Source organism: Peromyscus maniculatus, chromosome 3, assembly GCF_049852395.1.
Source record: "Peromyscus maniculatus bairdii isolate BWxNUB_F1_BW_parent chromosome 3, HU_Pman_BW_mat_3.1, whole genome shotgun sequence".
Lineage (NCBI taxonomy): Eukaryota > Metazoa > Chordata > Mammalia > Rodentia > Cricetidae > Peromyscus > Peromyscus maniculatus.
Genome location: NC_134854.1, coordinates 69117022 through 69139576, shown reverse-complemented (window position 1 = coordinate 69139576; position 22555 = coordinate 69117022). Strand labels below are relative to the sequence as shown.

The window sequence follows — 22555 nt, the reverse complement described above, 5'->3', positions numbered from 1 at the left end:
AGACACCTGCTTGCTGTCAAGGCTACTTGAGTAACTCTTCACATCTTCCCTCTGTGAGGGTGGGAGGAGGAGGTCTGGTGTCCGGCTTTTGTCTCCTCTTTCAAAGTCCTCCACTCTGGCCGTGACTCTAGATCATGTGCTCAGCTCCATCCTGATGCCACCCTGTCCGTATCCACCCTGGCCACTGGGAAGTTGCTCACTCTGATCTGCTGGGGTCCACTGAATACATACTGTCTTAGTCTGGGTTTCTATTGCTGTGAAGAGACACCATGACCATGGCAACTCTGATAAAGGAAAACATTTAATTGGGGCCGGCTTACAGTTTCAGAGATTTATGGCGGCATCAGGCAGACGTGGTGCTGGAGAAGGAGCTAAGAGTTCTACATCTTGATCCATGGGGAATAGGATGTGAACTGGGACACTGGGTGTAGCTTGAGCATAGGAGACCTCAAAGCTCACCCCCACAGTGACACACTTCTTCCAACAAGGCCACACCTCCTAATAGTGTCACTCCCTTTGGGGGCCATTTTCTTTCAGACCACGACACATACCTTCCATGCTTGATCTTAAGTTAGTGTTCCGCTGTGGCTGCCTCGGTGCTCACAGTGCTCACAGTGCTCACAGTGTTCACAGTGCTCACTGTGCTTGCTCAATACCTCTGCTGTGTCAATCTCTGTCAAGACCCTCTGTTCAATACAGGGCCTACAGTCTTGCTTATCACAACCTGAGTATGCTTGGAAAAGCAGGACCTGCCCACCCAGTGACTCCTCAGAGCCCATGGGCCATTCATTTCCCTTGCTCACCCGACTTCTTTATGATGTTGTGGTCCTCTGCAGGCCCTTGCCCTCAGAGGAACCTTTCTTTTAAAGATTTATTTATTTATTATGGAAACCTTTCTTGTTTCTGATGTCACTTGCTCACTGACTCCCAAGTTTGGAGTATTCTCTCTATACAAGATGCTTTCTTCTGCTTAAAAAATGCTTTAGGTGTATGGGTATTTTACCTGCATGAGTGTGTGCGCCATGAGTATACAGTGCCCACAGAGGCCAGAATGGAGCATCAGATCCCCTGGGACTGGCCCTGTAATGGATTAGAAGTGTCTTTATCAGTCACTTGCCTTGCTTTTGGTCTCTGTAAGTTATGGTGTGTGTGTGTGTGTGTGTGTGTGTGTGTGTGTGTGTGTGTAATGTAAGGGAAATGAGGAGCCTTTAGAAGCTCTAGAAGCATCAGGACCCTTGAGACAGGAAGGCGGTAGGAGGATGGAAGCAAAACACTGACCTGCTGTTGGAAGACAGCGGGTGTTCATCCAGTCTCCCATGCCTCAGTGCATGCAGACATGTTTAAAGACACACTGCAGGCCAGGTTCTGTCAAGTCCTGTTCTCTTGCAGATACCCTCAAACCGGTGTACTGGTTTGCTAGCTGTGGCTTAGGGGAGAAGACTAGCTGTCACTCCAGCCCCTTTGTGTTCACCATCAGCCAACTCACCAGCCCTGTGACACAGCCTGGAAAAAACCGTCCTCCAGAACGCTGCCGACACGCTCAGATGTCAATGCCTCTTTGTGATGATGTCTACTTTATTCACAGGCCTGCCAAAGAGCTCATCATTCACTACTGTCTCCCGACAACATCCTCAGAATGCCCGTGACACCCGAGTCACAGCAACGAGTGCCAGACTTTTCCCATTTCTCTCTGAAGATGCATCTGAGGAGACTTCTGAGACTCCAATTTCCAATTTCTATGAGCTAGTCCTTTTAAACAACGAAGACGCCTAATCCCACTGTTGGCAGTGTCTCTGGGAAATCATTGGCAGTGAATTGACAAAGGTTTCTCACTGCCCAGCCTGGAATGACTACACCGTTCCCTTCACCAATAAGAGCTTCTCACCTTGCGTAGACAGGACCCACCACAGTGTGGCGCTGTGTCTAAACTGGAAAGGAGGAAGGCTGGGTTTCACACGTGGGTCAGCACAGGCTGTACTATGGGTACTGCGTGTGGAGGAGGAGCTGGCCGCAGAGAAGGCTTGCCAGTGTCAGCTGCCCAGGAAACACAGTTGCACAGCAAGTCCCTGTGCACAGTCTGAGAGTACAGTACAGGCTCCATGCTGGATACACACGCATACACGCTCACAATCTCTGCACCGCTCCCGGGAAAAACAGGGATCTGTATCTACGCTTGTATCTACAATACATCCCTGTCTCTTCTTCCTTATTTCCATCTATATCCAGAACCACATGTCTATCCATGTTTTTTTAAATATTCCATAACTTCAAAAAGATTTATTTAATTTTATGTGTATGGAGTGCGTGTATGAATTATGTGTGCCCCAGGGCCAGTCTCAGTTTCCCTTGACACAAGTTTCTCAAGATGACCCTGCTGCTGGCAGGTTCCTGGGGTGTCTGGGAGGTGCTCTCAACACCTCCACACTATCCTCTCTGGCTCCCACATGTGGCTCCTGCCCTGCCTCTTCACAGCCCACAGAAGGGTGCTGTTACAGCTTTGGGGACTGTGCATTCCCATGGGGACTCCTCATTGCTTAAGTGGTTAATGCAGTACACGGCACCTAGGAAAATGAGGGCATGGGAGCCACTTGGAAAGACTCACAGGGCCAGCATAACACAGAGAAGCCAGGATGGGCAGAGGTAAAGAACGTTGGGGAAACTGAGGCAGTGCCTGGTGTCTTCTCTGCCCTGTGTCTGCCTGCTGACTGCAGGCCTGCATTCCCAGGACTCCTGGTTACTTCTTTCTCTATTTTCAAGGGCATTAAGATTTCTTAATATTGTATGTGTGTGTGCATGAATACCACACTGTACATGTGGAGGTCAGAAGACAACTTTTCTGAGTTGGTTCTGGATCAAACCCAGGTCTTTAGGCTTCGTAGCAAGCATCTTTACCCATAGAGCTCACCTCACGGCCCCACCTCAAGGCATTTAAAAAGTCCCCTTTACACCCTGCACAATGCAAGTGTCTTATTTTACTTTGTAATTTTAAAGTATTATTCTTTACTTTTTATTTATTTATTTTGTCTCTGTATGTGTATGCCACGTGGGTGGGGATGCCTATGGAGGCCAGAAGAGAGTGACAGAGTCCCTTGGAACTGGAGTCACAGGTAGTTGTGAGCCACCCGACCAGGTAGTTGTGAGCCACCTGACCGGTGTGCTTGGAACCAAACTCCTGGTCCTCTGGAAGAGCAGCAAACACTTTTACTCACTAGCCATCTCTCCAGCCGCCCTCCCCCCCATTTCACTATTTCTTGATGGAGGATGTCACCAATGTCTAATGCTAAAACATTAGCCTCCATCCTCAGAAAAGAATCAGCACACATGAAGAAATCTACCTCAAAATTCCATGGAAATAGGAACTTTGGTCTAATATTTAAATTAACTTGCTTATTCAGCAAATGTGTCCTGAACTGAAACAATACACCACTGCCTGTTGCAGAATGGTAGTATAGATTTATGTGTGTGCGCGCGCGTGCGCATGCGTGTGCGCATGTGCCTCAACCATTCCACATTGCAGTGGGGGGGGGGTAGAAACTGGAACACGTCGATAAAGAAAAGCCGGCTCTCCAGATGCCTTGGCTCTGAAGGGGAGAGCACGTAACCTTGAGCTCTCAAAAAGGGCTTTCAGGGCATAGAAGATCCTAGTGATGGACTTTGGGGGGTTCCCTAGAGTGACCCGTCCAGTAGAAGGTTAGAGTGACTGAGTGTTTAGGTTGTCATAGAAGCTGTCCTTTTCCTCCATGAGGAGGGAAGCTGCAGATGCTCTGAGCAGGGGCCTCATGACCCGAGGTGACTCAAATGTCACTCTAGCTACTGTTTGCAGAAGCAGTAGGTAGGGAAGCAGGAGAGTGACAGGCCATGGGGGCGATGCTGCTAGGCAGAGGGAGGGATGTGAAGGAGGAGCAGATTCCTGCTGCAGTCAAGGGCAGTCAGGCCGCTGTTCAAGGTGAAGATGGAGTAGCCTAGACCAGGATGGGAAAGATGCAGGGCCTGGGTGTAGGAAGGGAACCAGGCATTCCAGCTTACAAAAGACTGTCCAGTTTTAAGATGCCATTTAGAAATGGTGACAACCTCAACCAGCCCTCCTGCAGAAGCCAATGAGATCGTGCAAAATCATGAGGAGCGCCCCTTCCTGTGCTGACTGTTTTTGACTGACTGGGCAACTTTCAACCCTGCTGGTGTAGGGGAATCTTCTGGACTCTGCCTGCTGGATCAGCAGGGACCCAGCAAGTTCAATGCTGTATGTCTGCCCAGTGTTCTGTAGATATTTAGCTTCTCAAATGGCACCTGGACCCATTCGAACACTTTCTTGCATCCTTTGTTAACTCTGGAGGTAAATTAAATATTCAGCTTGAGCCCCCGTCTCACCTGGGAGCCATAATTTGACTACTTAATTGACAATGCCCAGAGGTGATGCTAGGCAGCCAGTTAGCTACGTGAACATGAACATCTGTGACAAGCAGGGGACTTTTGAGGGGAGAGATGTGGCCTGCAGGGAATACCTACAGCCAGGGGATTGATGACTGCATGGGTCAGGGCTGTGCTCCCTGTATCACTTCCTGGAGTTTCCAGAGCTACCCAGAAGACTGCACACATCTGTGATGGGCACCTCCCTCCCTTTGACAGGAGAGAACAAGCAAGAGAGGCTGGAAATGGCTGAGGCTGGGGGACTGAATCCAGTCAGTTGGCAGGGAACCTCATTTCATACCAGGGCTTCTCTGGTTGGAGCTTTGCTGATGCCAGGAGCCCTCCTCCATTCACGGTTAGGGGTGGGGAGAGAGATCGGGGTGGACCCAGGACTCCGGGATGCTTAGGGCAGCCCCACAACAAGACTCATCAGGCCCAAGATTTTGTTTGTGTCAAGGCTGAGAAATTCTGGTCTAGCCTGTGACATGGTTATCTCCAGGCAAATGGCCTCTTCCATACAACTTCACGATTCTTCTCAGGTCCACAGTTGTTTACATGCTTATAAGGCTTTGCATTCTGATACATCTGTGTGCCTCTAGCAGGGCTAGACAGATGGCTCAGAGGCCAAGAGTGCTTGCTGATCTTGGAGAAGACCTCAGTTTGGTTCCCAGCACCCACATGGTGGCTCACAACCATCTGTGACTCCCATCCCAGGGTCTCTGGCCCCCTCTTCTGGCTTCTGCAGGTACTGCATGCATGTGGTGCACATATGTCTATGCAGGCAAAAACACTCACGTGCATGAAATAAAAACAAATAAATTAAAAAAATCTCAATGAAGTGTGACAGAGAATCAGTAGGTGGAGTGGCATCTGTGTTACAAATTTGTGTTACTCATGAAGCGTGTTATTGCATTTAGCTTAAGAAATTAGAGCAAGCAGAAGACCTGAAAGCCAGCCTTCAAACTTCAAGTCCTGACTGCAGCTAATTTTTCATTGTCCTTGAAGCTAATCAAGCCTGTGGAAACAGCACCACCAAATTGACTAAACGAGACTCCCAATTAACTCAAACAGATGGCTGAAATTTTCCAGGTGACTTTCCATATTCATTCAGCATGTTGGCTGGACCAGGCCCCTGGAGGCTTGGCAGGGATTGGCTGAGAAGGAAATGATGACATAGGGGGATCTTCTTCAGGAGAGATGAGGGGACAACAACCTGAGCTGTTTTTATCTCAGCCCAAAAAAACCCATCATCAGCCAAACTGACCGGTCTTCCTCAACCAGTGCACACGGAGCGGGGACTGCCAGTGATGGGCCACCAGAGACCTGCCTGCCCTAGGAAGCTGTGTGGGCTCAGGTTTATGAGAACTCAGCCAGGGGTACCCAATGCTGTCTGGCAAGGGCTCAGATCCCAAGTGCCCAAGGCCCCTGCACAATTCCTCTGGGTTCTGCCATCTTCCCTTCTGGCCCTGTCTACAGATGTCATGCTCCTGCATGAGCATGTGGTGGAGAACCCTCCCCAGGGGAGTGAGAGCCAAGCACTCGCCCTTCCAGAAACTGGCAGAGACTTCTAATAATGTGGAGATTTGCAAGTGACTGAAACATGAAGGCCCAGGCTAACTATACGGCAGACTTTGGCTTGGGTCTCCAGACTGGGTGTTCTCAGCTCAAACAGCTCCATTTATAGACATGTGGAGCCTTAGATGTGCGGGGCCTAGGATACTGTTCTCTCTCTCTCTCTCTCTCTCTCTCTCTCTCTCTCTCTCTCTCTCTCTCTCTCTCTCTCTCTCTCTCTCTCCCCGTTCTCACCAGAGAGGTACAATGACTATGGAGCTGGACTCTCGATGGTTTCAGTCCCCAGACTGCTTGACTCTAAGGGCAAAGTTGATATTCATATCATGTCACTTAGATGGATCCCATTTTTCTGATTTAACTAGAAAGTCTGTAGATGTTGGTAGAGATCGTCTAACATGATTTTCCATAGGCCCTTTGAAGCACATGGCTGCTACCCACTGGGAGGTCTGGCCTTCTTAGAGAAGGACTCATCAGGCAGTTATAGGAGCTGGTCAGCTAGAGATCCTCTAAAATCCTGAAAATGGGGTGTTGCTCACTGAAATCTGGTTCCAGGATTTTCTTGTACTTGGTCATCTAGAGGATGTCATCTGTCTGCTGAGACAGGGGCTGACCTGACATGCTTTTCCAGAGGACCCTCCCTCCCATGGGGCAGGTTATCTTCCCTGATATAAGGTAAGGAATAAAAGCATATGCTGCCCGGCGCTCCCCCTTTATTTTCCCTAGGAAAGCAAACCACACATCAGCAAGGAAGGCCAGAAGAACAAAGTCTTGGAAGCTAGCCTGTGCTACAAGAGAGCCCATTCTGAAGATGCTACATTAATCGCTCCCCCTTGATTTGTTCCTAACCCAGTGGTGCAAGAAACCAACCTCATGCGAGGGTCATCAGGTGGTATCATCTCCAGGTCGTGGGTTGGTCCGCTCAAGCCGATGACGTGGAGGGAGATGCTGGGGTTCTCACTGCCAGCCTGCAGAGTGAAGGGGCAGAGCTGTGAGGGAGCAGTGTGAGTGAGTGGCCATAAGGCCTGGAGCCCCCCTTGGCTTTGCAATATCTCATCTGGAAGACTCCTATCTGGGCACTGTGGAGCTTGATACTAAAGACCATAACTTAGGTTGAGCACAGATCAGTGTGTGTGTGTGTGTGTGTGTGTGTGTGTGTGTGTGTGTGTGTGTGTCTGTCTGTCTGTCTGTCTGTCTGTCTGTCCATATATGTGTATGTTTGCAATGTTTGGAGGTCAGAGGACAACACCGGGTGTTATGCATCCTTAGTCGCCATCCACTTTCTTTTCTTATGACAGCATCTCTCACGGGTCTGGAGCCCACCAAAGCTGGCTTATCGGCAAGCCTTGGGGATTTTGTCTTTGCCTCCTCAATGCTAGGGTTACAACTATATCCCACCACACCCAGATTTTTTTATGTGGGGATCAAATTCTAGGCCTAATGCTTACATGACAAGTATTTTACCAACTGAGCTCTCTCTTAGGCCTAATATACAGAATTTTTAAGAGACAAAAAGATATCTGGGTCAGCGCTACCTTCCCAGAGCTTGTCATCTCCCCATTCCGCCCAGTTCACTCAGTCTGCCAATGTCAGTGGGTGCTTGGTCAGCCATGAGAGGAAAGAAAACTATGCAGGAGGGCAGAGAGAGGGGCAGGGTCATGGACACGAGAGCAGGACATGCATAGGTGGTATGGAATACTGATCTGAGGGTCACAGCTCACAGGAGTGTCTTCTTCAACAAGGAGCCACAGTCCTGATCAGTTTCAGGCATCCTCTCTCTCTGGAGAACAAATTCTGGACTGAAAGGGGCTGGGAGAGACGTGGCTCATCAGGGCTGCTCTGGCCTGATGTCCTCACCCTCTCTGTACATTTAGGCTAGAGGGAATCTGTCCCACAGCAAGGAACAAGCTGGCAGCTGTACACCTCAGGGCTCTGACTGGGAGTAGGAAAGAACAGGTCAGTAACCCCAGAACTCTGTCAGTCTGTGGAATTTCTATTAAAACATGGGACCCCAAGTCCTGAGCAACATTTCACTTTCTAACTCGTGGTTGAGAGCACATGTCCCACAGCACACTGCCAAATCAAGGAACCTATTAGATTTTATGTTGTCACTTATAACGACAACCTGTAAGGATATATGTATGTGTGCACATGTATGTATGAGTGGTGTGTATATGTATGGCTGGTGTGTGTGTGTGTGTGTGTGTGTGTGTGTGTGTGTGTGTGTGTGCGTGTATGTGTATATTAGGGGATGTAGAGGGACTAGGGAGATTTGGACTTAGTCTCATACACTATCTTTAACTGAGTCCAGCTAACCTGCACTTTGCATTATAATGGAGACTGGTAGGGAAAAGAGCAGAGATACCCAGTCAATGGCAAATCTATGCTAGGCTGTCCTAGGAGAGGAAAGGAGACAAGGCTGCGTCCTCAGTGACTCATGTTCCTCCACTTTGGGACCCCAACAGGCACTGATCACACTCCCCAAAGGCTACTGGTGGAAGTCTGTACCACCAGATGGACTGAATGAGTCACCCCAAATTCCTATGCTGGCATTCTTGCCCTAAGTGGGTGGTATTTGGAACTGTGCTCTTAGAGTGGTGATTAGGGTTGGATGAGGTCATGTGGGTGGGGCCCTATGATGGCATTAGGTCATTAAGATACCAGAGCTCTCATCATCTGCCTTGTGAAGAAATAACAGGGGTGTGATTCAATTGGTAGAGTGTTTGCCCAGCACACACAGAGCACTGTGCTCAACCTCCAGCACTGTGTAAACTAGGCATGGTGATGCATGCCTGTAATCCCAGCACTCGAGAGGTAGAGGATCAAAAGTTCAAGGTCATCCTCAGCTACACAGAGAGTTCCAGATGAGCCTGGGACATTTGAGACTCTGTTTTAAAAAATGGTACTCAAGAGAAGACATTAGTCTGCCAACAAGGAAGAGAATCCTCACCAGGACCTGGATCACCAGCACCCCAATTTCAGATGTCCAGCCTCTGTGAGGACACTACTGTGGTCAAAGCTGCCTAAGTTGGTGATATTCTGTTTGGCAGCTGGAACAGACAAGCTCACTTGGTGATTGCTTCCTCTGGCCCATGTTTTTGGGAACCATGTGGAGCCCATATACTTCATTCTTATCATGGGTCCTTCATAGGCCCAGGGACTTCTCACAGTATGGGAGCATGAACTGCTCGACCAGGTGGGTGAGGCAGCCTCAGGATGGTGCCTCAGAGGTTGGAGTGGGGCCCAGCAACAAGAGCCATCCTACTTTTCCACTGGCCTTAAAGCAGTCTGGTGATGCTGTTGAGAAGTAGGTTAGACAGCTGTGTGCACCTCAGGAGCTGGAGCTGTATCCATGTTCCTGGATGTCAGCCTCCAGGTGAGGGGGTCATGGAAATTTCTGCATCAGGACCTGCCCTGTGCATGGATGCTGTGCATGGATGCTGTGCATGGATGCTGTGCATGGATGCTGTGATGTGATGCAGAGTTGAGGTGTGGAGGCTCCTCCCACGTCACTGCACCCTCCCTGGCTGTTCCACTGGCTCAGGTCTGTCTTTGCCTACTTTGGTCTCTATAACAAAATTTCCAAGACCAGGGGACTTATAAAGAACAGGGATGTAAGCCTCACAGCTCTGGAGCTGGGAGTCCAAGGTCAAGGTTCTTGTTGATTTCCTGTCTGGTGAGGGCCAGGGCCTCAGAGATGGAGCTTGTTCACTGCCTCCTCACATTGGCTGGGATAGAAGAGAGAGTTCTCTGGGATCTCCTTCATATGACACTAACCTCAATCACAGGGGCTCCTCACCCATGGTCTGATCACTGCTCAAGAATCCCACCATCTTGGGGTCTCAACATATGGATATTGGGGAACACAAGCTCTCAAACCCTGCAGTGCTTTGGACAACACGCCTCTCTATAGCCTGGGAACCTGGATAGAGAGAAGTCCTTCTAACCTGCCAGAATCTGCATCTATAAGGAGGCAGAAGTGCAGGCTTTTTGTCCTCTGGAGTCACTGAGTGGAGGTGGCATATTTATTTTGCTTCTAAGGAACTCAGACAAATAATCAATGGTCATTCAATTATTTAAAATAAAGTAAACCTGCCAACAAATTCAACTCCACAACGACGGGACTTGAATGCCACGTTAGTGTTTCCTGTGCTGCTGGCAAAGACGCTGATTATAGGACCTCCACATTTGGAACAAGTGGTCGAACGAGCGCGTGAAAGACTCGGGCTTGACTGGGCCTGCTCTTTGCTTACCTTAGGATAGTGGTAGGGCTTCACAGTGGGGTAGACAGAGCCTGTGTAGGTTGGCAGCTCCATGAGAGGAACCCGAGAGTCGTTGATGGTGGCATAGGCGAGCCTCGTGCCGTCCGGTGACCACCAATGCGCGATGTGGCTCTTCAAAATCTCCTCTGTGGGAAAACAAAGCAGAGAATGGTGAGCAGAAGATGACGCTGGGGAGGTGGGGCTGCAGGGGGCCGCAGGGGGCTTTGAGGGCTTTGGGGGGGCTGCGGGGTGTTTCAAGGAGCTTCACGGAGCTGCAGGGGGCACAGGGGGCTGTAGGGGACTTCAGGGGGCTTCAGGGGGCTGCAGGGGGCTGCAGGGGGCTTTGGGAGCTTTGGGGGCTGCTGGGGGCTTCAGGGGGCTGCATGCCCCTGAAAGCTGGCTAGGGACAAGCGACACCTTGTGTGTCTGCTTTCACCTCTATGCTTTCGTTTGGCTCCGCTCCCCTCACCGGGCTCAGAAGTGTCTGATACCCACCGTGAGGCCTGACACGGTAAACTAGAGCTCAGCTAAACACCGGCTGATTTCGTGAAATTGGCTTTTGTGTAAATTTGATTCCTGGGCCTAAGGAGTACTCCCCCCCCCCCAACGGGATAATCATTGGATTTTAATTATCTCATTCAATTTTCTACCTTTTCTTCATAATATCTGATACATATGACAAACTCCTTTTTCTGCTAATGAGTGCTTCTGAGTTGGACTGTTATACAGCGGTAGGGGTGTGTGTGTGTGTGTGTGTGTGTGTGTGTGTGTGTGTGTGTGTGTGTTCAGGTGCATGTGCGCATATGCTGTGTGGTCTGTTCTTTAGATGATGTTCACCTTGTTTTTGAGACAGGGTCTCTCATTGGCCTGGAGGTCACCAAGTAGGCTAGACTAGGCACATGTTATTATGATTGGCTTTTTGTTTTACTTTTTTTTTTTTTTTTTTTTGAGACAGGTCTCATTATCTAACCCTGGCTGGCCTGAACTCACTATGTAGACCAGGCTGGCCTCCAGCTCACAAAGACTCATCTGCCTCTTCCCTGAATGCTGGGTTTAAAGGTGTGCACCACCACACCCAGATTTTTTTCTATATGGATTCTGAGGTTTGAATTCAGGTCCCTTTTACTGACTGCCCCATCCCCCTAGCCAGGCAGACTGTCATATCAATATGACTTTACAAAGGACACCAGAGGAAACCAGTTCACATTGTGGCATGTTCACGAAGACAGGCCCTGGGGCAGAAGAAGCTATGGGGAGGCTCAGCCGAAGACAACAGGTGACTCCACATGGCACGTGGGGACCTATGTAGCCGTGTGCACTCCTCTACCACAGAGGAAGGAGGAGGATGCTGTGTCCTCAGACTACAGAGGTGCCTCAGCCTTAAACATCTCAGTTTCACTGTGTGACTATAAAGCAAAATGGACCCGTCCTAGAAAGGACAGAGACGGAGATGGGAGTCCAGTCAGAAGTGTCCAATATCTCTTCTAACACACAGGCATTTCCACTCACCAGAGTCAGAGAGAGATGAACTTGGTAGGTTTAGGGAGAAAATCCTTTTTCTTCCAGTTGTTTTATTTCTGGGACAGGGCCTTGCCTACAGAGTTCAGATTGGTCTTAAACTAGTGACCCTCCTGCCTCCATCTCTCAAGTGCTGGGGTGACAGGTGCATCCCACCTCACCCGGCCTCTACTGCATTTTTTAACACATCTAGAGAAGATACTGCCCAAGCATTACAAGCCAGAAGCTGGGAATCAGCAACCCCCAATATCCTGGTACAGAAACAGACTCAAAGTATTAAGAAGTCCCTCTAGATTGTCTTTATAGTGATGACCCCCTATTACACAGGTGGGGTCCACTCAGAAGGCCATTGTCACCCCAACCTGCTCTCTGTTCCTGGAGAGGTAGGAGGCTGGAGACACACAGAAGAGGAAATTCCCGTGTATACCTAGCTGAGAACAGAGAAAGCTGAAACAGCTGGGAGTTACAGGCAGAGGCACCGAGGGGAAGATACATTGGGAGGACTGGGGCTGCGCCAGTCTCAGGGCCTGCGGATGGAGAGCAGGTTGTGAGGGTGAAGCTCACTGGGAGGTCTCAGAGCTCATCAGTGCTAGCCCGACTGCCACTCATGACACACTTCACAGCCCAGGCAGAGGACTCATGAGTCTCTCTGCGAGCTGGCTGCATCCCAGAGGGGCCTTTTGAGGGTGAAGTTTTCTCTATCTTCTCCTCCCTGTTCTGATGATTGTGGCCTTAGGGTCATACTGAAGGAATTTATGAACCTCACCAAGGATCACTATCCTGTCCCACACTCCATGTCCCCCAGAGCACCTTCCCACAGGCTTATGCAGCCCGGGCCGATTCCTTACCACATGTGGCATAGCTTGTCCCCTGAGTAGTATTCTAGCCTACTCTGGGGTCACAGACATGCATACCTGTGTTAAGGTGACTTTTCCCATCCAGGGCAGCCTAGGCTAGAGCACAGAGCCAGTCAGAAGGGGATTAAGGGTTCATGTCATAACCTGTCCGTCTATTTTTGAGTCCCCATCTGTGAAATGAAAGGGCTCAGTGCAGCCCCCTAACACCTGCTCCAGGTGTGTTGGCATCTCATGGTGTCCATTCGGCTCCATAGGGCATTTCTAGTGCTCGTGAGGACACAGAGGTGAGTGAGTGAGGAGTGAGGAGGAGGAGGGAGAAGAGGAGGAGGAAGAGGAGGAGGAAGAGCAGGAGGAGGAAAGCACAGGCTAGGCTTCAGGGCTTGTAATTTTCTGGGTCTTCAGCAGCAGAGGGAGTGCTGACTTTGACATGCAAGATTGGAATGAGGTGACTCAAAAATGACTTTATGCAGCATCACCTGATCTGCAGGCATGCTCACAAGGCACAGTGAGCGATGAGCCCCCGTAGGTGGTCTCTGGAAAACACAGCCACCTTCTAAACACAATGCACTGCAGGGCCAGAAGGGAAGGGACCGATTGGCAGTCACTGTGGCCTAGCAGGGCAGAGCTGGGGCAGAAGGAGGAGGACCAGGGTCTGGGGAGGCGGCAGAGGTGCCTCACGGCTGGCTTCTGTTTCAGACATCCATTAAGAGCCAGCCCAGGCAAGCCCAGTAGAAAGGTGGCTGGCCATGCAGAGACAGCCAATGAAGAGACAAGCACAGTCACAGCAAAGCCCTGGAGAGATGATACCTCTGCTCCTCCCGACTGAACTCAGAGTAGCTCCCCTAGACCTTTGGGATGACAGGATGCCAGTCTCGTGCAAACCAGACTACCTTCCACCCCTTCCTCCTCCCACATCTCACAGTGCACATCTCACTTCAAGACTGGTCCTCAGCCCGGTAGGAGATGGGACTTTAGCCTGAGCAGCACAGCCAAGGAGGGTCACAACCAGACAAAGAGAATGGAGTCTCTATCAGTTCCATCACCAAGCGCCAGGGAGCAGTGAGTTCAAGCTCAGAGAACGTTAATGCTGTGAAACAATCCTAGTGTTGTGGGGAGGGTTAATCCCCGCACTCTGCTGAACTACAGGCAATGAAGTACTCTGGAGAAGGGTCAGTCATTTCTTTCGTCCGTTGTGTACCAAATGGGCTCCAATATAGTTTAAAGCCAGTGGCCACACAGAGAGTCTTAGTTAGAATCATAGTCACAAACCAAACCAAACCAAACCAAACCAAACCAAACCAAACCAAACCAAACCAAACCAAAGTAGGAAAGGGACCTGTAGAGAGGAGGGGGTGATAACAGCAGTGGGATGAAAAAAGGGTGGTGGTGGAAACAAATGGAATGCATTTTATAAATATATGAAATTGCCAAAGAACACATTTAATTAATAAAAATTATTTTAAAAAATTGACAATTCACCCTTTAACTCATTCAGACTACTGAATGTGGGAATGCCTGTGTAAGAGTAAATGCATTGTTCCTGGAAAAAGAAAAGAGTACCTTTGGAGTTGTAACAGCTGGGCCAGAACCTGGAGTGCATGGGTAGGAGTGACACAGGTCAGGGATGGGAGGGGGCATATGCTAGTTACTGTAAACTGCACCCCATGGTAAGATTGGGGCATCTAGAAAGTTATTCTAGCGATGGAGAGATCATTCAATTGATAAAGTGTGAGGTAGGAGACCTGGGTCCTGTCTCCAGGACAAGTAAGTAAAATAAGTTTGGAATGGTGGCACATGCTTGGAATCCCTGGGCTGGGGCTGTGGAAACAGGCAGATCACTGGGGTCCACTGGCCAGCTGACCAGTGTAGCCTAATTACTGATGAGGGGTCTCATCTCAGAAAAAAAGGGGTGAGACTTAAAAGATCAACACTAGGAGTTTCTCTCTGTCCTCCACCTGCACACAAACACACACATGTGCACCTGCACACAAGGAACACACACACACACACACACACACACACACACACACACACACACACGGAGGTGGGGCTATCCTGCCACTCCAAAACGCAGAGCCCACAACACTAGGATTACAGACTTTCCCACTCCCTCTACCCTCCCGTCCTTCCGCACACTGTTCTTTGGTGGGTTTTGTTTTTGTTTGCTTTTCATGCTTCTGTGTGCTGGCTGCTCATGAAGGAAAGAATTAAGTGTAAGACACCAAGAGGGAACTATGGGGCAGATGGAACCCTGACAACAGATCCTCTTCTGAATCTTCTGCAAACACTTTCTCCAACATCCCTCACCTAATGAGGCGTCTGTGTAACTTGGATGAGCCAGATGTACTTCGAAAACGGAGATCTGCAGATAGGGAAAGAATCCCCATTTCATCAAGAGGATTTATTCCGAGAACCCTTTGCTTGGAACAAAATGAACAGCTCACCTTTCTAAGCAAGTACAATAACTCAGGAAGCAGGAAGACCTGTTTTCCTCTCACTTACCTCGCTCTGTTGGGGGCACAATTTCAGTATACACAGATACACACACACACACACACACACACACACACACACACTCACATTTGAGGACACCAGCTCATCGATGGTTTTCTCTGTAAGACACAGGGGGAGGATATGTACAGCTAAGCTCACAGGAACATGGGCTGGTTTTTCTGTTGCTGATGAAATCATTTGTGGTGTTGTTCATTTGTGCAGACTGCCTTAAGGGTGTGTCTAGTGGGACAAACCTCCAATTGACTCAAGGAATACAGGTCAATGTCATACAGGTTGCTTGGAAGCCTCCATTCTCATGCTACCACATTTGACAAGTGTGAAGCGGAGTGCAAACTGGTGAGATGCTGTGTGTGTGTGTGAGTGTGTCTACCTAGATGAGGACTTTGACTCATGGTGACTTGGGGATGGGGAGTACTGTGTCCTCTTTCCTACAGAAGCTCCACAGGCAGCTTTGGTGCATAGTCTGGGCCTTAATGACTGGCAGAGAAAGAAATCTTGACACTGTAATAAGTGTGAACCTAGGGCACACCAGGCTGAGTGTTATAAGCTGGACACAGGAAGACAAACTAGAAACTGCATACAATCTCAATTGTATGTGGGATCTATAAAAGATAGAGTAATAGAAACAGAGAGAAGGCAGTGACCAGCAGCAGTGTCCTGGTTGCTTTGTGTGTGTGTGTGTGTGTCTATTTGATATTAGCAAGAGTAATCTGGAAAGAGGAATGTCAATTGAGGAAATGCTTCCAATCAGATGGTAGGTACACCTGTAGTTCATTTTCCTGATTAATGAATTATGTGGAAGGTCTAGCTCATTGTAGATGGTGTCATCTTTAGGCAGGTGATTTGGGTTATACAAAGAGCAGGCTGAGCAATTTATGGGGAACAAGCCTGTAATCAGAGTTCCATGGTCTCTGCTTCAGTTCCTGCCTCCAGTTTCCTGTCCTGACTTCCCTTCATGAAGGACTGTAAGCTGTGAGGTGAGCTAAAACCCTTTTTCTGCCAAGTTGCTTTTGATCCTGGTGCTTTTTTTTAAATAATAGCAATAGAAACTAACTAGGTGAAGTGGGTAGGGTGAGGAGTAGGGGCGTGTGGGTCAAAGGGCCTGAGTCTGGAGGTCAAGAAGACAATCCCTACCAGGATGACAGGGGTCACTAATGCATCATTCACATGAAAACTACTGAAAGGAGATCTGAGGTGTTCTCCCCACAGGACCCGCAGGATGTCATGTATTTGCTAACTAGACTGTTTTAGTAGTTATACAGGATGGACATATACATGTACAGTTTTCCCCTGTACATCATAATGCAACACAAGACAAAACATGGCTGTATGGAGGCAAGCATGTTATCTGATCGAGTGGTCAGAGTGCATACAGCCATGGCATCACACATCAAGTCTGCTTCCCAGTTTTGGGGAAACATCTTTCTTAAATGGAGAAATGATAGGTTCCCTCAGAGCAGCATCACAGGCAGAACTGTGTCCCTAAAAGAAATGTTGATATTCTCACCCTACCTGAGTGTGACCTCACTTGGAAACAGGCTGATGCATAGTGGTCATTACATGTAAACTAGGTCGAGGTTTTGCTGACCTTAGTCCAATCTGGCCAGTGTCCTGAGGAGTGGAGAGGTGACAGACATAGGGAGAACATGCAGTGACAACAGATGTTGGAAGATGTGTCTGAAAGCCTGTGTTAACATTATTGGTCAAAGCCTGAGCCTCCCACCTGCACAAAGGCCTGCGCCATGTGGTAGAGACAGTTTAGAAGTTCATAACAAACAACATGGGAGCTGCCAATTCCAAGTGATATGGGAGCGATCAGAGCAGACCATAGTGGACCTGGGGGAAAACAGACATCCGAAGGAAATCAGGAAGGCAAAGTGGTGGAGCCTGGAACTTATTCCCACCCCCCCTGCCACCTCTGCTTCTGGACAGAGAGTCAATAAGTTATTGCCATATGGAGAGAAAAACCACCTACTAGCCTCCAAAGGGCAGGTGTGGCATGTTCTGAGTCTAGATTCTGCACAGGGGACAGGGTGTGATAATCATTGCCTCTTTCCTGCTTCCTGCTGGTTGGAGTGAAGATAAGGGTGTGGCACTGTGGTTTGGGCCTCAGACACCCCAAGATGGGAAACACCTGAGGATCAGTCTTTTCACTGGACAGCTTGCCCCTCTAGCCAGTACCATCCAGAACTGGGCAGTTACTGCTATTTCCAAGTGGAAGGCAAGGTTGCCTGCTAGCATTCCATCAAAATCCACAAGGGACCTGATCCAGGTAGAGTGTGTGCTCTTTTCCATCTGGCCAGCTCTGTGAAAAGGGAGCTCACTGCTAAGGGACACAGAAGGGCAATTGTACAGACCTGGTGGACAGCTGTTTGGGGACAACACCCAGCTCAGATGGGAGGGACTGATACCAGGACCCAAACCTAGGGGCTGGAGGAAAGGTCCCTCACAGTGGTTGGGTGTGCTGTCCTCTTGGTGGCTGGGTGCAGGGGTCCCTGACCTACAGACCCACCGTTCAGGTTCAGCTGGAAGGAAGTTTGAAGGTGGTTCCGAGTGCCACAGATGTGACATGGGAAGGGAAATAGGGAAACTTGGGGACTTTTCTGGAAAGAGTCCTAGCTAGTATCCCACAGGGACCCTTAATGTGTCCCACAGATGGTCTCTCCAGGCCCATAGGTCTCATTTTCTGAGGCAAGGCAAAGTGTGGCCAAGAGGCCAGAGTCTGTTCCTGTTTCACTAGGAGCAGAAGAAATCTATTTTCTCCTAAACCCTCTTGCATGTGCATTCTTTCTGACTCAGTGGGCTGGAGGCATAAAAGGTAGGTCTGCACATTTATGGTCCCTTCCTCTGCAGCAGAGCTGTTTCTGAGTAGTTGGAAGCCAGCCAGCCAGCATCACAGACAGGGCACACCTGCCCTGGCCTTTTGTATACCTTGTAAGTACAGAAAAGAGGAAAGGCTAGCCCTGCCAGGCTCAGCCCAATTCAAAGATGTCACTGTCTGAGGTCATCATTCTCAGGTTCACTCAGAGCAACTTAAATGACTAATGTTTTGTGTAGGCAAAATGAAGCAAAGGGAACACCTGAGCCAGGAAGCCAGGCTCCTGTTCTTGGGTTACCCTTGTTGCTATGGCTTTCCTTGACCGTCTTTCTCCATCTTTATTTAATGGGCACTTGAGGGACCTGAAGTCATGGCCCCAAAGCCTTCCATTCATGGACCTCTTACCCAAATTAATACCAGAGTGTCATGCATATACCCCTTTTCTTATTTTTAGTCCACTGTTGACATATATATATATATATATATATATATATATATATATATTCAAAGCTCTCATTCACTCATTTGCTTGGCATCCAGCCATGCATTCACTTGGTGACAACCTAACACAACAGACTGAGAACACACTATGGACAGACACACTGAGAATAATTTAAGAACTAGGAGGGAGGTGGAGGCAGGAGGATCAGGAGTTCAGGGGCATTCTTAGAGACATAGTGAGTTGGAGAGCAGAGGCATCATTTTGAAGCCCTACAGTCTGGGTATGAGTACAGTGTTTGCTGATTGGTTCTGGCTTTTCCCTGAGAAACAGGGGTGTAGGTTTTAGTTCAAGGTCATATGTAACATGGAATTCCCAGCTGGAACTCAGAAGAGGGGAGCTGGGGCCTGCTTGGAGTTGGAACTGAAAGACTCAGGGCAGGAAGGGAGGAGAGGGGGCAAGGCAGCCTTTGGCCTCTGGTGGCAGTTGCTGGCTGCAGGCCTGTGGGTGACCCCAGGGTCTTTTGTCACCACTCTGTACTGGGTGAGAGGGACGAGATGCTTCCTGAAGAGGTTCTGTGCCTGCTTGAGGCTCGTGACAGAGAGCAGCATCTCCTTCTTCCCGCCACACTGCATGTTGAGAGCGGATGTGAAGGAGCCATCAGGGCACAAGAGGGTCCTCATTGGGGGAGATAATCAAGTGATAATCAAACATGTGAAGAGGTTAGCTGAGAGAGGATCGGAGCCTGCCACGAGGGGGCTGCGTGCTCTGGTGGAGAGGGAAGCAGCCCATCCTGCCCATGAAATCGGAAAAAGGAAACTGCCAAAGGCTCACACCGCTGAGGAGGAAATGGGCAGATTTTCATGGATCTCACCACAGCTGCCTTCCACTGCTTATTTTCTAAAAACAAGCATTATTACATCGTTACATTGTTACATTATTTTGTGCGTGGGGACATGTCCCAGAAAGTGTGTGGAAGTCAGATGACAACTAGGAGTTGGTCCTCTCTCTCCAATCACGGGGACTGAACTCAGGTCACCAGACTTGGTGGCAAGTGCCTTTACCTGCTGAGCCACTTGGTCCTATCGTCCCATTTTTATGTCATGTATAAAGATGTATCTCCTCTGCAATAGCACAATCTAAGCAAGCCACTGCAGCTCAACTGTGCTCACCATACTCCCTCCCTGCAGCAGCAGCAGCAGCAGCAGCAGCAGCAGCAGCAGCAGCAGCAGCAGCAGCAGCAGCAGCTCCTCCCCAAGGGGCCAGTGCGCCCAGGGAGGAAGGACTGACAGAAGGTAGAGACCGAAGGAAGTACAGACTGCTTCCTTCCAACATCTCCAACCTCCAAGCCTCAGCATACCCTTCTCTTAACCTCAGGTAGAAGCCTAATTCTGGGCCCTTCTGTTTTCCTTTCTTGTCAAAAATATAGGCTAAACACTGTGTGTGTGTGTGTGTGTGTGTGTGTGTGTGTGTGTGTGTGTGTGTGTGTGTGTGTGTCTTTCACTGAATTCCTCTAAGATCCAGCAGCACTGAGTTCCTGGTAAACCCAGACTGGCTTAACTGCTGGATGAGAGATCCCTCCCCAAAAGAGCAGTCATGGCAGTGGGCACTGTGAGTCCCCACCCTCCAGACCACTGAAGGAGAAAAATAGCCCATGGCTCATGGGGCTCCAGGGTGGAAAGTTATGGGGTCAGTGCTGTTCGTCCATCTCCTTTTCTCCCCTCTCTCCTGCCACACCAGTGCCCATCCGTGCAATTAGAGCTCAAGGCTGTTTGGCTTTTGGGAACTTCACAGAGCCTTAACTCTCCTACCTATGAGCCCCCTTTGAGGTCAGGCCAGGGTGCCAGGCAGCCAGGCAGCTTGGAGATGGCTGGCACCTGTGCCCAGGATGGACCAAAGCTTGTATAAACTGTTCCTGAAATATGTCCACTTTCAAGCAGAACATTGCACATAACACTGTAGCTTTGATGTGACCATAGTAATCTACCCAGTGATTGGTTTAGTGTCTCAGGTAAAATGGATTATCAACTCTGTAATGAGTTTTCCTTTCCCTACAGTTATAATTTTCTTCCTGCTGTTTTTCCAAAGCTGATCATTCTCTTAATATGCACCAGAAAGCGAAAAGAAACAGGGACTCTCAGATGAGAACTTTAAACCCAGGGACCCAGCTACCAGCCATGGTTTGTGTTTACCAAGGGTTCTTACAAAGGGCAGGCTTTAATTTTCATCCTCTTATGAAAGACATACTTGATACAAAACAAAATGATTGCCTTAAATTATAGGTAATATTTCCTTATGGTTTGGCTCAGGCATAAACATGATGTCTATATCACACCCTTCCCCTCAAGGCTCAGGGATCTTCAAAGAAGAGTGGTTAGAAAGATTGTAAGAGCCAGAAGCCATGGACAACTGCAAGGATACGGTGCTTTCCGGACATAGTGGAGCAGCAGCACATGTGATCTCACAACGGTGCGACCACATGCACAAAACTTGTGCAAGCTCAAGCCAGACAAAATCCTAGGATGGAGGGAGCTGGGGGGATGAAGTCCTGCCCCTAGTCAAGGAGCCATTGGTATTTGATAGCTGCTTGGGAGAGTCAGTTTTCTTTAATGGTGTGACCCCTGGTAGGTCAACCACACACCAGGGCAGGCCCATACCCAAAAGTAGCTGGCCAACACCAACTGTACTCAATGGGCTTGAAGTGTGTGTGTGTGTGGTTGGGTGGGTGGATCTGAGTAGAGTTGGGGGGTGGTGAATATGGTCAGAATACATTGTATAAAACTCTCAAAGAATTAACAGAAGAATAAGATTTGCTTTTAGGAAGAACTGAAGGGAGGACCATCTAGCACATATTTTCAAAGAAAACCCTAATTCACGAGCACTTGCCCTAATCAGACTGAGATGTTCTGTATAATTATTTCCTAATATCAGTGAAAACACAATACGTACCAGACAGGAAATTAGGTTGCAAGGTTTATTAAAGAAAAGGTTAATTAGCTAAAAGTTATGAATGGCTCTTGGGTGGTTCCCGGGCCCTGTAGAATTGGCTCATGACTTACTTCTGGTTCCAATGGTGAAAGAACAAGAGTCTACCCTTAGTCCTCAGGCTGGTGTGAGGATTCTAAGTGAATGGGAACCTATTTCTGTCACATACGCAGTAGCAGTAGAATGGGTGTCAGCCACAGACACAGGATGTCCCCTCGCTGTAGAATCTGAATGGAATCCAGCAAAGCACACCCTGGGCTCAGCTCAGCTCTTCTCAACTGTTCAGTCCCCATCCTCTGCCTGTCTCTCTGTTTCCTGGGGTCACACAGTGGACAGCATGTTATACTCAAGAGGATGAAGTTCTGGTTCCAAATGGGCACATTAGAATTATTCTACTCTAAGCCAAGACTGTGTCCCTAGGCTAGCTAATCTATTCTCAAGTCCAAGATGTACTCATGATGGGGACACTGACCAGGAGGTGACCAAGTCCTTACCAACTCTAGTATTCCTTTGACAGTGATAACAGTAGCTGTCTTTACCATTTGAGAAAGGCAACTGCATGGGCCTAATGCTAGGATAATGCTGGTGGGAAATCAGTGACCTCTCTAAGCATGAGGTGACAGTAGATCAGGGTCACAGGCACACCCAGTGACCTCCCTAAGAGTGAGGTGGACAGTGGATCAGTGTCACAGGCATAGCCAGTGTCCTCTCTAACAATGAAGGGACAATGGATCAGGGTCACAGGTATACCCAGTGTCCCCTCTCAGGGTGAGATGGACAGTAGATCAGGGTCACAGGTACATTCAGGGTCCTCTCTAAGGGTGAACAGTGGATCAGGGTCCTAGGCATATCTTCATTTATTACATGATGTTACATTCTCAAACTGCACAGTTCCATACCATACCCATTCATCATCACCTTATAACTCCAGCATCCTGACCTGAGCTCCACACAAGCTGTTTAGGACACAGTGACAGTGTGTGTGATTTAGAGTCTGGACAGGACCAGAAGTGGGGATGTGAGTGCTTTTGCTGAGAAGGGGAATCCAGCCATTTGTAGTAGGCATGCTCTGCTGGACACCCCTCAGTTCCTTTGCTAACTGTCCCTCTGTGTTAGAGTGATGTCCTGGAGGAATTCATCCCCAGCTAGAGGGCAAATGGCCACACCATGCAGAGGCTAGGCTAGG

The 22555-nt window shown here is 49.0% G+C and overlaps 1 protein-coding gene across 4 annotated transcripts in view; it reads right to left on the bottom strand.

Moving 5' to 3' along the window:
- Positions 1-22555, bottom strand: part of Dpp6 (dipeptidyl peptidase like 6) — a 790869-nt gene that overhangs the window by 83776 nt on the left and 684538 nt on the right. For all 4 annotated transcript variants that reach the window (XM_042273279.2, XM_042273275.2, XM_042273278.2 and 1 more), the window contains exons 9-10: positions 10230-10384; positions 6847-6944 (exon numbers count right to left, since the gene is read on the bottom strand). In XM_042273279.2, coding sequence (XP_042129213.1) covers positions 6847-6944; positions 10230-10384 — 253 coding nt within the window. The remainder of the gene's footprint in view (positions 1-6846; positions 6945-10229; positions 10385-22555) is intronic.